General features: G+C 41.5%; 1 protein-coding gene and 1 pseudogene across 1 annotated transcript; both read left to right on the top strand.

Moving 5' to 3' along the window:
- Positions 1-426: 426 nt before the first annotated feature.
- LOC140862046 (uncharacterized) lies at positions 427-1,554 on the top strand. Its single transcript, XM_073265051.1, has one exon. It carries the CDS (start codon positions 427-429, stop codon positions 1,552-1,554), a length of 1,128 nt encoding a protein of 375 aa, XP_073121152.1.
- A 2,753-nt stretch (positions 1,555-4,307) lies between these two features.
- On the top strand, positions 4,308-11,366 carry LOC140862044 (uncharacterized; annotated as a pseudogene).
- Positions 11,367-15,991: the final 4,625 nt, after the last annotated feature.

Genomic DNA, 15,991 nt, shown 5'->3' with positions numbered 1-15,991 from the left:
GACCATTACACAGATATGAATGATATAGGGATAAACTCAAGGGCGGACCAATGAGTGAAGAGTCCTACTCCATGACGTGTTATAATTCGATTAGGTAACTTACTCTATTTTTCCTATAAATACAGGTACTGTTATGGTATTCATTATTCATTACTTACTTTTACATTCACGCACTCATATCTCTCAGTTTTCGCATTAATCATACCCTCTGCCTTCAAGACACTAACTTAGGCATCGGAGGGGTCACGCCGAAAACACCTTCGGCGCCCCTTGACCTAGCTGTTGCTTGCGCAGATTTCATTGATACCCAACTCGACCTGTTTCATAGAAGATTTGGAGGATGCATTCTACCAGACCGAACCCGAGGTAAAATTTCGATATCATCAATTGGCGCCGTCTGTGGGAATTTGAAGAAAAAGAGTTTCGATGGCTAATCAGAATGGAGATCACCCAAATTTAGAGGTACTAGTAGCTCAGGCTATTCAGAGGGCTTTTGCAGAAAGAGCAGGGGCCAATCCACTGCACATTGATCATAATGCCCACCTCGATGAAATCAGAAAGTTGAAGGAGGAGATGGAGCAGTTAAGGAAAAAACAGTCCGGGTACCTAGCTAACACAACAAGAAACATTCCTTTTACTCAGGAGATATTGGACGCCGACCTCCCCAATCAGTTCAAATTGCCTCATGTTGGGGAGTATGATGGCAAAGGGGATCCTGAAGACCATTTGGCATGCTTTGAGAATGCAGCTCTGTTGCATAAATATTCTGATCAGATTAAGTGCCGGTCTTTCCTTACTACTCTCATAGGACCAGTCCAGCAATGGTTCAATATGCTACGTCCTGGGGAGATCAAGGAATTCAAGGATTTCAGCAAATCCTTTTTGCATCACTTTGCTAGCAGCAAAAATCATCCTACCACTACTTTCAGCCTCTTTGCAATCAAGCAACGAGAACATGAAAATTTGAGAGCATACATCCGCAGGTTTAGTGCCTTGGCTCTCGAGGTACCCATGGCTACTCCAGACCTGCTCATCAGTGCCTTCATGCAAGGGTTGGATACAAAAGATTTTCTTAAATCTCTAATAAAGAGGCCACCAGAAACATATGAAGAATTACTTGCCCGAGCTGAAAAATATGTCAACATGGAAGAGATACAGGTTTCTCGGGCAGCTGTGAAGAGGGAACGGCCGAAAAGTCCAAAGAACAATAGGGTTCCAAACAATAATTCAGGGATGGGACAGCCATTTCGACCTGCATTGTTGGGAGAATTCACCTCTTTCACTCCTTTACGCATGAGTAAAGTCCGAGCCCTACAAATTTGTGACGATCGAAAACTCACACAAAGGCCTCCGTGGATGGAAAATGGACCCCGAAACAGGAAATCAGATAAATATTGTCACTTTCATAATGAGTACGGGCATACTACAGAAGACTGCCGACAATTAGATCAGGAGATTGAGAGGATAATACAACAACATTCTGAAATAAAAAATATATTGATCCGACAAGAGGGGTACCGTCCGAACAGGAAACAACGAGGAAGATCGAGATAGAGAGCCAGGATTGCTCCTCCTCATGAGGATTTCAATCGCCAAAATCAGGACCAGCCCAGGGATGACCGAGCTCATCAAAGACCGGCTCCGCCTGCTCGGGGAATTATCAATATGATTTCAGGAGGCCCTACTGATGGAGATTCCAATCGAGCTAGGAAAACTAGCAGCCGAAAATTAATAAATATGGAGATTGACAGTCAAACTGTCAACATTGGCCCGACCCACTCTTTTGGGCCGGAAGATTTAAAAGGGGTTGCTAACAACCATAATGATGCACTGGTAATAAGGGCCATGGTTGCGAATTATGATGTGGCCCAGATATTTGTGGATTCAGGCAGTTCTGTCAATGTTCTATTCCAAGAAGCTATCAATCAAATGGACCTGGGACAGTACAAAATAGAGCCCGTCGTCACATCACTCTTTGGTTTCACGGGTCATGCAATCCGGCCTGTTGGGTTAGTAGATCTACCCCTAACTCTTGGGAAAGGCAATGGTCGCAAGACCAGGATTGTGAGCTTTATTATACTAGACGCTCCGTCTGCCTATAACGCCATACTGGGTAGACCTGCCATGACCACTTTCATGGCCGTCGCATCAGCTCTGCATCAGAAAATTAAGTTCCCAGTGGGTAATGAGGTCGGTGAGGTGCAAGATGATCAAGTTATTGCACGAAAGTGTTATGTGGAGGAAGTCAAAATAGAGCAAAAAGTAGCCAGGACTGATAATGTTGACAGACCTGGATTTGCTGGCATGAAAAAAGTCAACTTGATAGAAGACACATTTGTCACTGCTGAAGAAGAAATTGAAGAAATAATGATCTCCCCTCCTTCAGGGATGGTAAAAATTGCACGTACCCTTGAAGCAGAGTTGAAGCAACTACTACTGGAATGCTTGCAAAAAAATAAAGACGTCTTCGCGTGGTCAGTTTCAGACCTGGTAGGGGTCCATCGGGAAGTAGCAGAGCACAAGCTCAATGTAATAAAGGGCTATCGCCATATTATTCAAAAGAAAAGGCACTTCGGTCCTGAAAAAGATGCAGTAATAAAGGAGCAGGTGGACGAGCTACTCAGGGCTGGGCATATTGAAGAAATCCACTTCCCGACCTGGTTGTCTAACATAGTCTTAGTCCCGAAATCTACGAAAAAATGGCGTATGTGTGTAGATTTTCGAGATTTGAATAAAGCATGCCCTAAAGATTGCTACCCCTTACCTAGAATAGACCAGCTTGTCGATTCCACTGCAGGGCATGAATTACTTAGCTTTTTGGATGCTTACCAAGGATATAACCAAATTCCCTTGGCAAAAGAGGACAAAGACAAGGTCAGTTTTGTCACATCAGCAGGAACCTATTCCTATGTGGTCATGCCGTTTGGACTCAAAAACACCGGGGCTACATACCAAAGGTTGATGGATAGAGTATTCGAGCAGCAAATTGGAAAAAATATCGAGGTCTATGTAGATGATATCCTGGTCAAGACCCGAACTGCGGACCAGTTCATTACCGACCTAACTCAAACTTTTCAGACTTTAAAGCACTATCGGCTTAAGCTAAACCCCAGCAAGTGTACTTTCGGAGTCCGAGCTGGAAAGTTTCTGGGTTACATGGTTACAAGAAGGGGAATCGAAGCTAATCCCGAAAAGGTCCAAGCCATCATTACTATGAGCTCCCCCAAGAATATACAGAAAGTACAGAGATTAACAGGAAGAATTACAGCACTGGCCCGGTTTATAAGCAGATCAGCAGATAAAAGCCTCCTTTTCTTTAAGGCACTACGAAAAACGAAAAATTTTGAATGGAATGATGAAAGTGAGAAAGCTTTCCAGGACATGAAAGCTTACTTAAAGCAGTTTCCTGTGCTGAATAAGCCTATCCAAGGGGAAGAATTGTTCTTATATCTGGCAGTGACCAACCGAGCAGCCAGTTCAGTCCTAGTCAGGAAGGACGGAATAAATCATCAGCCTGTGTACTTTGTGAGTCATGCCTTGAAGGGAGCTGAACTCAACTATTTAACGCAGGAAAAACTAGCCTTAGCTTTAGTTATCACTGCGAGAAAATTGCGTCCTTATTTTTTGTCACACCCCATCACGGTGCTCACCAACAGCGTTCTGGGAAAAATTGCAGCTAATCCAGATGCATCAGGGAGACTTATCAGATGGATTACAAAGTTGAGTGAGTATGACATCAAATTCGAGCCCCGAACAGCCATAAAAGCTCAAGCCCTAGCTGATTTCTTAGCAGAGACAGTACAACTAGAACAAGAAGAATTATGGAAGATTTTCGTAGATGGGCCATCATGTCAGTCCGGGTGCGGAGCTGGAATTGTGATCATCTCACCTTGGGGGGAAGAAACTAATATTTCAATCAGGTTAGACTTCAAGGCCTCAATCAATGAAGCGGAATATGAGCCATTATTGCTTGGGCTCAAAGCAGCACGAAACTTGGGCATCTCCCGAGCTAATCTGTATTCCGATTCCCAATTAGCAATCCAACAAAGAAACGGGAGATTTGAATGTAAAGATGAGAAGATGTTAAGATATATCAAAGCATTAGACAAAGCCAAAGAAGGGTTCACCGAGTTGAACTTAGAGCTCATCCCCCGGGCTGAAAATATTAAGGCAGACCACTTGGCCCGCTTAGCCAGTGCTCTGAGTAACCGATCTGATCCCATTGTCGCAGGTCGGGAACTTGTTTTGCAACTAGAAACTCTGGTGAAATTATAGCTCAGGTGCCGGAAGGAGACTGGCGATATGATATGCACAAATATCTAATCAAGAAAGAATTACCGAGTGATAATAAGAAAGCAAAGGAAGTTAAGAGAAGGGCTCTCCGCTTTGTCGTGATCGATCAAATTCTGTTTAAACGATCTTTCTCTCAGCCTTTGTTAAAATGTTTGGGTCCTGATGAGGCCAATTATGTCTTACGAGAAATTCATGAAGGGTCTTGTGGCAGTCACCTGGGCAGTCTGGCCCTAGCTCGAAAAGCACTTTTGGCAGGATTCTTCTGGCCAACCATGCGAAAAGACTCAGCAGATCTGGTTAATTCTTGTTATAATTGTCAGAGACATGCTAACCTACAATGGAGACCTGCAGAATACATGAAGGCAGTGGTGGCCGCTTGTCTTTTTGATCAATGGGGAATGGATATTGTGGGGCCATTCCCTGTTAGCACAGGACAAAGAAAATTTTTGTTGGTCGCAGTCGATTATTTTTCCAAATGGGTTGAAGCCGAACCCTTAGCCAAAATTACAGAAAATGAAGTGCTCAATTTTCTATGGAAAAATATAGTGTGCCGCTTCGAAATCCCTCGCAGGTTGGCATCAGATAATGGGAGACAGTTCTGTGGATCCAAAGTTCGGGCATGGTGCCAGGAAATGAAGATCGAACAAGTTTTCACCTCTGTAGCATACCCGCAAGGGAATGGACAAGTCGAAGTTACCAACAGAACGATAGTCCAAGCCCTTAAGACACGATTGGATGTAGCCAAGGGCAAGTGGGCAGACGATCTCCCTTCAGTATTGTGGTCTTACCGAACTACAACTCGATCCGGTACGGGTGAAACCCCTTTCAGCATGGTGTATGGGACTGAAGCTATTCTCCCAGAAGAGATCGGACAAGAGAGTGCCAGGATCATGGCATACGGCCCTGATGCGATCATGGATAGCTCGCATGTTGATCAAGTGATTAAGGATCCGTTGGAGATGCCAAGAGGACCGATTACGAGAGGACGAGCTAAGAAATTCAAAGATGCGCTTCAATCGTTGATAATGGACATTGGAATGCTTGAAGATCATTTTGAGAGATGTTATAATGCTATTGAAAGCCAAAAATATCAAGAAAATGAAGAATTTTCACGACAGGACAGCGCTCCAGCGCTTCAAAACAGGCGCTCCAGCGCCAAACCTTCGTATTTTGAAGCACCCCAGCGCTAGTCCATCGGAGCTCCAGCTCTGTACGGAGTGCTCCAGCGCTGACGTCCTAGCGCTCCAGCGCTACCGCACTTACACACAGTACGGCATGTAGTGTGTGTTTTCGAATTTATGAGTATTTATGATATTCTTTTCTATTTTTGAGAGTTTTATTCCTACTAGGAAACTTTTAGGAGATATCTTTGATATCTTTAGCTATATTTTGAATTATTTTGCGATATCTTTTATTATTTTGTAGTTGTATTATAAATACAACATATACATTCATTATTAAATATAACAATTAAGATTTCAGATTATTGATTATTCAATACAAAATTCTCTCTAAAATTTTATTAAGCTTTTGCTTACCCAAAAATCAAACTTATCAAAGTTTTCAACTTTGTGGCATTTGTCGATTGATTATCCTCGTGGGTTGTCAGAAACAGATTTTCTGAAGGTCCCGTTGTGATCAATTGTTTTCTTCGTGATTACTGTTGCTAGTTTCGTTGTAAGCTAGAGGTGGTTAATCCAAAACTTTTTACTTGTTTTCAAGATCGGGCAATTTCTTGATTTCTTTTGTTATTGGATTGAGGGTACGATTTTAATATAGTCGTGTTTGTCTTCCATACATTAAGAATTCATATCATTTGGTATCAAAGCAAAGGTTTTGAATCAAGTAAGTATCTATCTTCATCTATCTCTGTTCTTCGCGTTCTTCTTACCCGTTCTTCATCGTTCTTCGTTGGAATATTTCCTTCGTCGAATTTTTGTGTCGTTTCTTTCAAACTTGTTATCCAAGTCTCGTGTCTTGTGCTACAATTTATATAAAAAAAAAACCGATAAAAAAAAAATAGAAAGGATCGAAAGCTTCAAAAAAAAAAAAGAAAGAAATATTGAAGAAGCAAGATAACTTGTTGTCAATTGTTCATCCTTGGGTTCAAGTCAAAATTCGAGTGTTCATAAATTTATTCATTTTGTTTTGTCAGTCTTCGAGAGTCAATCTTCAAGTGTCTACAAGTTGTGAGCTTGAGAGTTTGATTCACTTTTACCAAGCAAAAGCCTACATAAATTTTGAGTGACAAAAAAAAAAAAAGAGTGATTGAGTGAATTCGTTTGGAGGGACTTGTGAAAACTTGTGTGAGGAATTTTATTACTAACTTTTTTCTTGCAGGTACGATGAGTTCAAATAGTCAAAATTTTTCAAAGGAAGATTTGAGTACAATGATAAGGGAAGCAATGAGAGCGGAGTTGGAAACAATGCATGAAAGGATAAGTAAACTTGAAGTTAGTGAGGATGATGAGAGTTTTGGTGAGAATTCGGGTAGGAATAGGCGAGGTCAAGAGGATGGAAGAAATAGAAGAGAAGCAATGCGAGGGAGGTATACTGAAGGGGGTAGAGAAGATGGGAATATTAATGGCATTAAGATGAAAATTCCATCGTTTAATGGGAAATCAGATCCAGAGGCTTATTTGGAGTGGGAGATAAGAGTGGAGTCGGTGTTTGACTGCCACAACTACAACGATTCGAAAAAAATAAAGTTAGCGGTTGTTGAGTTTGTAGATTATGCTCTAATTTGGTGGGATCAACTGACTACATCTAGGAGGAGAAATCGTGAGAGGCCTATTGAAACATGGGAGGAGATGAAACAAATAATGAAGAAAAGGTTTGTTCCTAATTACTATTATCGTGATATGTTTAAACGATTGCAGAATTTGAAGCAAGGCTCGAGAAGTGTAGAAGACTACTACAAGGAGTTGGAGATTATTATGATCCGGGCTAACATTGAGGAGGATAGTGAGGCAACAGTGGCTCGATTTCTGTGTGGTTTGAATAGATATATTCACGACCAAGTGGAGCTACGACATTGTGTGGATCTTGAAGAGATGGTACAATTAGCTATGAAAGTGGAGCTACAGCTTAAAAGGAGAGGCATTGGTCGAGTGTCCTCGGGTGGAGGAACTACTACACCTTGGCATCCAAACGTTGGCAAACGAGAGGATGTCAAGCCGGTGTCCAAACCAAAATTTGACACCAAGCAAGAAACACCAAAGCAAGGAGTGCAAGGTAAATTTGAAACTCCCAATAATCGTTCTAGGGATATTAAATTCTTTAGATGTCAAGGTCTTGGTCATATTGCTAGTCAGTGTCCTAACAAAAAAATAATGATTGTGAATGATGGTGGTGAGGTTGAATCGGAGAGTGAGGAGGAGAATTATGATGATATGCCTGCGTTGGAGGATCCCGATGACGAGGGATATAAGGCAGTCGTTGGAGAGTTGTTGGTGACTAGGAGAGTGTTGAATGTGCAACAAAAGGAAGAGGAAGAAAATCAAAGGGAAAATTTGTTTCATACTAGATGCTTTGTGAAAAACAAAGTGTGTAGTGTCATCATTGATGGTGGTAGCTGTACCAATGTCGCAAGTAGCGAGCTTGTTGAGAAATTGAGTTTGCCTACTTCAAAGCATCCTCAACCCTATAGATTGCAGTGGTTTAATGATAGTTCTGAAGTGAGAGTGACTAGGCGAGTTGTGGTGCCTTTCTCAATTGGGAAATATGGAGATGAAGTGGTGTGTGATGTGGTGCCTATGCAAGCGTGTCATATCTTGTTGGGTAGACCGTGGCAATTTTATAGGAAGGTGACACATGATGGGTTTAAAAATCGTTATTCCTTTACTATGAAAAAGGAATCTGTTGTATTGTTGCCTATGACTCCAAAGCAAATATTGGAGGATCATTTACAAAATAAAAAGAAAGAAGAGGCCGAAAAAAAGAGTGAACAAAAAAGTGAGATGGCCTTAGAAAAAAAAAATGAAAGAAAAAAAGATGAGAAAAAAATTGAGAGGAAAGAGGCCGATAAAAAAATATACATGGCCCAAAAGAGTGAGTTGCGAGAGATTTTACATGTGCATACTCCACTTGTGTTGATTTTCTATAAGGAGATTCTCCTTAACACAAGTGATATAGCCGAAAATCTTCCGAGCAATGTTGTTTCTCTCTTGCAGGAATTTGAAGAATTATTTCCGGAGGATTTACCTCAAGGACTACCACCTTTGAGGGGAATTGAGCATCAAATTGATCTTGTACCCGGAAGTGCATTACCGAATCGTCCAGCTTATAGGAGTAATCCGGAAGAAACAAAAGAGCTGCAAAGGCAGGTAAGTGAACTACTTGATAAGGGATTTGTGCGTGAGTCTATGTCTCCTTGTGCTGTACCTGTTTTGTTAGTGCCTAAGAAAGACGGTTCATGGAGAATGTGTGTTGATTGTAGAGCCGTTAACAATATTACCATCAAGTATAGGCATCCTATTCCTAGACTAGATGATATGTTGGATGAATTGTATGGTTCTAGCATCTTTAGTAAAATTGATCTTAAGAGTGGTTACCATCAAATTCGGATAAGAGAAGGTGATGAATGGAAAACTGCTTTTAAAACTAAGTATGGGTTGTCTGAGTGGTTGGTTATGCCATTTGGGTTAACTAATGCACCTATTATTTTTATGAGGTTAATGAATCATGTTTTGCGTGCTTATATTGGAAAATTTGTTGTGGTATATTTTGATGATATCTTGGTGTATAGTAAAAGTTTGAATGAGCATGTTGAACACTTGAGGATTGTGTTAATCACACTAAAGGCTGAACATTTGTATGCTAATTTGAAAAAGTGTGTATTTTGTACAAAAAAAACTTGTGTTTCTTGGTTTTGTTGTGAGTGCTCAAGGTGTCAAAGTTGATGAGGACAAGGTAAGTGCAATTCGAGATTGGCCAACGCCTACTTCTATTGGTCAAGTTCGGAGTTTTCATGGTCTTGCAAGTTTTTATAGGAGATTTGTAAAAGATTTCAGCACTTTGGCGGCTCCTATGACTGCGGTGATAAAGAAGAACGTTCCATTCCATTGGGGCGAGGAGCAAGAGAAGTCTTTTGATATTATTAAGCAAAAATTAATTAATGCTCCTTTACTTGTATTACCTGATTTTTCTAACACTTTTGAAATTGAATGTGATGCGTCAGGTGTAGGAATTGGAGGTGTCTTGATGCAAGGTGGGAGACCGATTGCATATTTCAGTGAGAAGCTAAGTGGAGCGTCCTTGAATTATCCTACCTACGACAAAGAGTTCTATGCCTTGGTTCGTGTTCTTGAAACGTGGCAGCATTATTTGAGGCCAAAAGAATTTGTGATTCATACGGATCATGAGTCTTTGAAACATCTCAAAGGACAACAAAAGCTGAACAAGAGACATGCCAAGTGGGTGGCGTTTGTGGAGACTTTTCCCTATATTATCAAGTACAAGCAAGGGAAAGAAAACGTGGTAGCAGATGCTCTATCACAAAGGTATGTGCTTCTATCTACTCTGGACTCTAAGTTTTTGGGATTTGAGTATGTGAAGGAGTTGTATGCCAATGATCATGATTTTGGTGAGATTTATGTGTCATGTTTGCATGGTCCGAAGGATAAATTTTTCATGCATGATGGATATCTGTTTAAGGAAGATAAATTATGTGTTCCTAAATCGTTCATACGTGAATTACTTGTTAGGGAATCACATGGGGGTGGTTTGATGGGGCATTTTGGTGTGGCTAAAACTTATGATACTTTGCATGAACATTTTTATTGGCCACATATGAAGCATGATGTTGAGAGTATTTGTGAGAGATATGTGACTTGTAGGAAAGCTAAGTCTAAGACACAATCGCATGGATTGTATTCCCCACTTCCTGTTCCTAGTGAACCATGGGTAGATATTTCGATGGATTTTGTTTTAGGATTACCAAGATCTAAGAAGGGGAGGGATTCTGTGTTTGTGGTGGTTGATAGATTTTTGAAAATGGCTCATTTTATTGCTTGTCATAAATCTGATGATGCATCTCATGTTGCGGACTTGTTCTTTAATGAAATTGTTAGATTGCATGGCATGCCTAGGAGTATTGTTTCTGATAGAGATACTCGTTTCTTGAGTTATTTTTGGAAAACATTATGGTGCAAGCTTGGTACTAAATTACTATTTTCGACTACATGTCATCCTCAAACGGATGGTCAAACTGAGGTTGTTAATAGGACATTAGGAACTTTGTTGCGTGCTATAATTAAAAAGAATTTGAAGAGTTGGGAAGAATGTTTGCCATTTGTGGAGTTTGCATATAATCGTAGTGTGCATTATACTACAATTTTTCACCATTTGAAATTGTGTATGGTTTTAATCCTTTAACCCCGTTGGATTTGATGTCTTTGCCTATGAGTGAAAGGGTTAGTATGGATGGAAAGAAAAAGGCTGAGTTTGTGAGAAATTTGCAAGAGAAGGTGAAAGCGAACATTGAGAAAAAGAACTTGCAATACACAAAGCAAGCAAATAAAGGTAAAAAAAAGGTTGTATTTGAACCGGGTGATTGGGTTTGGTTGCACTTGAGGAAGGAGCGTTTTCCGGAGAAGCGGTGTTCTAAATTGTTACCCAGAGGAGACGGACCTTTCCAAGTCTTGGAGCGGATCAATGACAATGCCTACAAATTAGATTTACCAGGTGAGTATAACGTCAGTGCTACTTTCAATGTTTCTGATTTGTCTCCATTTGATGTAGGAGATGATCAAGATTTGAGGACAAATCCTTTTCAAGAAGGGGAGGATGATGCGATCATGGATAGCTCGCATGTTGATCAAGTGATTAAGGATCCGTTGGAGATGCCAAGAGGACCGATTACGAGAGGACGAGCTAAGAAATTCAAAGATGCGCTTCAATCGTTGATAATGGACATTGGAATGCTTGAAGATCATTTTGAGAGATGTTATAATGCTATTGAAGGCCAAAAAGATCAAGAAAATGAAGGATTTTCACGACAGGACAGCGCTCCAGCGCTTCAAAACAGGCGCTCCAGCGCCAAACCTTCGTATTTTGAAGCGCCCCAGCGCTAGTCCATCGGAGCTCCAGCTCTGTACGGAGCGCTCCAGCGCTGACGTCCTAGCGCTCCAGCGCTACCGCACTTACACACAGTATAGCATGTAGTGTGTGTTTTCGGATTTATGAGTATTTATGATATTCTTTTCTATTTTTGAGAGTTTTATTCCTACTAGGAAACTTTTAGGAGATATCTTTGATATCTTTAGCTATATTTTGAATTATTTTGCGATATCTTTTATTATTTTGTAGTTGTATTATAAATACAAGATATACATTCATTATTAAATATAACAATTAAGATTTCAGATTATTGACTTTTAGGAGATATCTTTGATATCTTTAGCTATATTTTGAATTATTTTGCGATATCTTTTATTATTTTGTAGTTGTATTATAAATACAACATATACATTCATTATTAAATATAACAATTAAGATTTCAGATTATTGATTATTCAATACAAAATTCTCTCTAGAATTTTATTAAGCTTTTGCTTACCCAAAAATCAAACTTATCAAAGTTTTCAACTTTGTGGCGTTTGTCGATTGATTATCCTCGTGGGTTGTCAGAAATAGGTTTTCTGAAGGTCCCGTTGTGATCAATTGTTTTCTTCGTAATTACTGTTGCTAGTTTCGTTGTAAGCTAGAGGTGGTTAATCCAAAACTTTTTACTTGTTTTCAAGATCGGGCAATTTCTTGATTTCTTTTGTTATTGGATTGAGGGTACGATTTTAATATAGTCGTGTTTACCTTCCATACATTAAGAATTCATATCAGGCCCAAACAATCAAGAACTGCGAGCAATGGATTTGGACTTACTTGAGAAGCACAGGTCCCGGTCTGCAATTAGGCTCGCAGCCTATCGCAAACGAATGACCCAGGCCTACAACAAAAGAGTATACCCTAAGGTTTTCCAGGAAGGAGATCTGGTTATGCGAAAGATACAACATCCAGGGGAAAGAGGAAAGCTAGAGGCCAAGTATGAAGGCCCATTCAAGGTGATAGGAAAAGCTGGAATAGCTGCATATTACTTGGAAGATGCCCAAGGCAAGAGGGGTAAAAGGCCATGGAATGCTCAACACTTGAAAAAATACTATCCCTAGTAGCTCAGCTCGGGCCTCATCATGCTATAGCTCTCTAAGCTGGATAACCAGTTAGTCATTCTTTTTGCGCTATTTATTTCTCAATGTTTTGCAGAAGTCAGTCCTGGTTTGTTTACTTCATGGTAAGTCCTGTTTAGCGTCAATTTTTGGAACAATTTAAATGAAAAAGTCAATTTTGTTTTATGGAACTTACCCTACAAAGTCCACCTCAGTGGCCGACATCAGTGGAATTCAAAGCCCAGACAGGTCTGGCACACAAAGTCCACCTCAGTGGCCCACATCAGTGGAATTCAAGGCCCAGGCAGGTTTGGCACACAAAGTCCACCTCAGTGGCCCACATCAGTGGAATTCAAAGTCCAGGCAGGTCTGGCACACAAAGTTCACCTCAATGGCCCAAATCAGTGGAATTCAAAGCCCAGGCAGGTATGACACAAAAAGTCCACCTCAGTGGACCACATCAGTGAAATTCAAAGCCCAGGCAGGTCTGGCACACAAAGTCCACCTCAGTGGCCCACATCAGTGGAATTCAAAGCCCAGGCAGGTCTGGCACACAAAGTCCACCTCAGTGGCCCACATCAGTGAAATTCAAAGTCCAGGCAGGTCTGGCACTCAAATTCCACCTCAGTGGCCCACATCAGTGGAATTCAAAGCCCAGGCAGGCCTGGCATTCAAAGTCCACCTCAGTGGCCCACATCAGTGGAATTCAAAGCCCAGGCAGGTCTGACACACAAAATCCACCTCAGTGGCCCACATCAGTGGAATTCAAAGCCCAGGCAGGTCTGACACACAAAGTCCACCTCAGTGGCCCACATCAGTGGAATTCAAAGCCCAAGAAGGCCTGGCACATAATGTCCACCTCAGTGGCCCACCAGTGGAATTCAAAACCCATACAGGTCTGGTACTTAAAATTAGTAATGAGCAGTACTAACACCCATATTTTGGTGGGTAATTAAAAATCCAAGTATGATTCAATCTCGAGGATCACAGTAGAGCTTAAAGAGCTTATAAAAGGTACTAATTTGCATTCAACCAGTCCAGGCACCCTTAAAGGTCGGAATTCAATTCTCACTCATCCAGTCCGGGTACATGTAGCTCGGGTTTTAAGGATACACTTGATTAATTATGACTTGATTTTCATTCAGCCAGTCCGAGCATGTAGAGGTCGGGCTTTAATGGTATAATGAATTCGATTTTCATTCATCAAATCCGGGTACATATAGCTCGGGTTTTATTGATACACGATAAATTGTAGCTTGATTTTCTTACAATCAGCCCGGACACATTAAGTTTGGGCCTTCAAGTATCAGAATTCGGCTCGGTTTGGCCAGTCTTGATATATTGAGATCGGGCCTTTAATGAATTGCACAATAAATTCTTGATTAAATTTTCAGCCAGTCCGAGTGCATATAGGATGAGTCCTTAAAATTTTTTAAGGTTATGGTTTTGTCATCCAACCAATCCGGGTATATGTGTAGGTCGGGCCCTTAAATGATTTATACTTGATAAATTTTGTGGCTGGATTTGCATGCACATTTATAACAGTAAAACCATGTTAGAATAGGAGAATTCTTAAATAAACCTGAACTGGGCAAAAACATTCATACGTGAAAGAGTAAACAATGTATCAGCCCTACCTGGGCAACAACCAAAATCAATGACCTCGCAGGGTCTACCATTTAGATCATGTTTTTAAACAATATTTATACAAATAATCAAGGGGCGGAGGCATCCTGTGACTTTGAGCTCGGGTCTGGATCTCCTGGTTTCTCTTGCTCGGTCTCTTCTGAGTCTTCGTCGGGCATGTCGTCAAGAGCTTTGGTACAGTCCAGGAAAAGGGCGGGGTGCTCGGTCTCCAAATACCCATTAGCCCTGAATTGGGCAAGGCACCCTTTAAAGCCTTCATCAAAAAAGGTAGCCGCCTTCTCAGCTACCGCGTTGGCAAAATCCACGGAGTTCAGGAACTCCTGTTTCCCGACCTCCTTCGCAGCCTCAAGCTCCTTGGTCAGGGCCCGTACTCGGTTCTCTAGTTCAATATTATCCACCTCCAAATCGGCAGTCTTTTTGTGTACAGCCTAAATGCCAGCTCTGTAAGTGCCAGATCAGTATACAAGGTAAGATTGAAAAATCGCAACATACCTGCAAGGATGCCAAAGCAAAGTTTTGTTCAGCTTCTAGGTGTGGCACCGCTTGTAGGATTTTCAAGTTAGAACGGGAAATTAAGTTCTGCATTATGCCCATGCACCCTTGGTGGTCGGGCTTCGAGAAAAATGACATCTCTGGGACCCCAAGCTGATCGGGCATTCCTTGAGGCTCAGCGTCAGGTAGGGACCCAAACTCTATTACGGGTTCCTTGCCACGGGCTCGGGACGAGGAAACAATGGACGGCTGCTCAAGCTCGGGAAGATTAGTGCTGGGCTTTTCCTTGGTTTTGGAAGCTTTCTTTTTTGGCTGTTCAGTGGGAGGAGGTTTGGGATGAGTGCTGGCCTCACTATCCTCTGTTTTCTTCCTCTTCAAGTTCTTCAGTGCAGCTCTGAAGTTGGCAGGCATAGCGGCAGATCTGATCCTGTCGTCTAAACAAATAAAAAAAAAATACAGTAAATAAAAGGCATAAGGGGAATCAGTCTAAGATAAGGATAGCACGGGTACAAGGGTACTACCTACATCCCCTTGGATCTCTACTCCCTTCCCACTGAAGCCATAATGACAGAGCAGATCCTCCTCAATCAGGCTCTCAATATCAAAAGTTTGCGCGTACATGGTGTTGATAAAATTGGTGAAGTTATGAGTAGGCAGGGCTGGGGGTTCAGGACTGGTGAAGTTCATAGCCCAGTTGGACCGGCATTCCCATGGCTGGTTGGGGTTGACAAAAAAGTATCTGTTTGTCCAGCCTTTGTGTGAGCTAGGCTTACCCTTCAAAAAGGGGTATTCGGGTCGCATGGAAATATAGAAGCGGCCCGGAGCGGTTTTCTTAATTTGCAAACAGTAAATAAAATTTCCTATGTCTAAGGGAATTCGGAAGAAACAAAAAAGGACACCTAATGATAGAATTGAACTAAAAGAGTTCGGGGATAATTGACTCGGGCACACACAAAAGTATTGACATAAATAGGATACGCAGTTCGGGACTGGAAATCTTAAACCCATCTTGATCTGATCTAGGCTGAAGCTCAAGAAGTTAGAGGGGGGTCTGTGAGCCCGGTCTTTACGGCCTGGGATTATAAGATCATAGGTATCGAGAATTCCCGATTTCTCCCTAATGAGGGGACCCAGGTCTGGACTTAGATGGGAGGTCAGGACTTCATACCATTGTTTACCTTTGGCAGATAATCGGGCCTCATCCGACCTGAGTTTGTGCAGTCGCTTTAATTTTTCTATACGAGTCTCCGATAGATCCAGCTCTGAGCTTGGATTATTGGAATCAGAGGGTTCGGGGTTGTTAGAGGGAGAATTGGATGCTTCAAAAAAGGCTACTATTTCCCGAACAGAAGTTTCGTCTGGGGAGGACATATTAATCAACCTAGTGTAAGGATGGTAAG

This window comes from Henckelia pumila, chromosome 4 (genome assembly GCF_033568475.1).
Source record: "Henckelia pumila isolate YLH828 chromosome 4, ASM3356847v2, whole genome shotgun sequence".
Classification (NCBI taxonomy): Eukaryota; Viridiplantae; Streptophyta; class Magnoliopsida; order Lamiales; family Gesneriaceae; genus Henckelia; species Henckelia pumila.
This window is presented reverse-complemented; position numbering and strand designations above follow the sequence as displayed.

Coding starts and splice junctions, on each gene's coding strand:
- LOC140862046 (XM_073265051.1), top strand. CDS start 427: ATGGCTAATCAGAATGGAGATCACCCAAATTTAGAGGTACTAGTAGCT.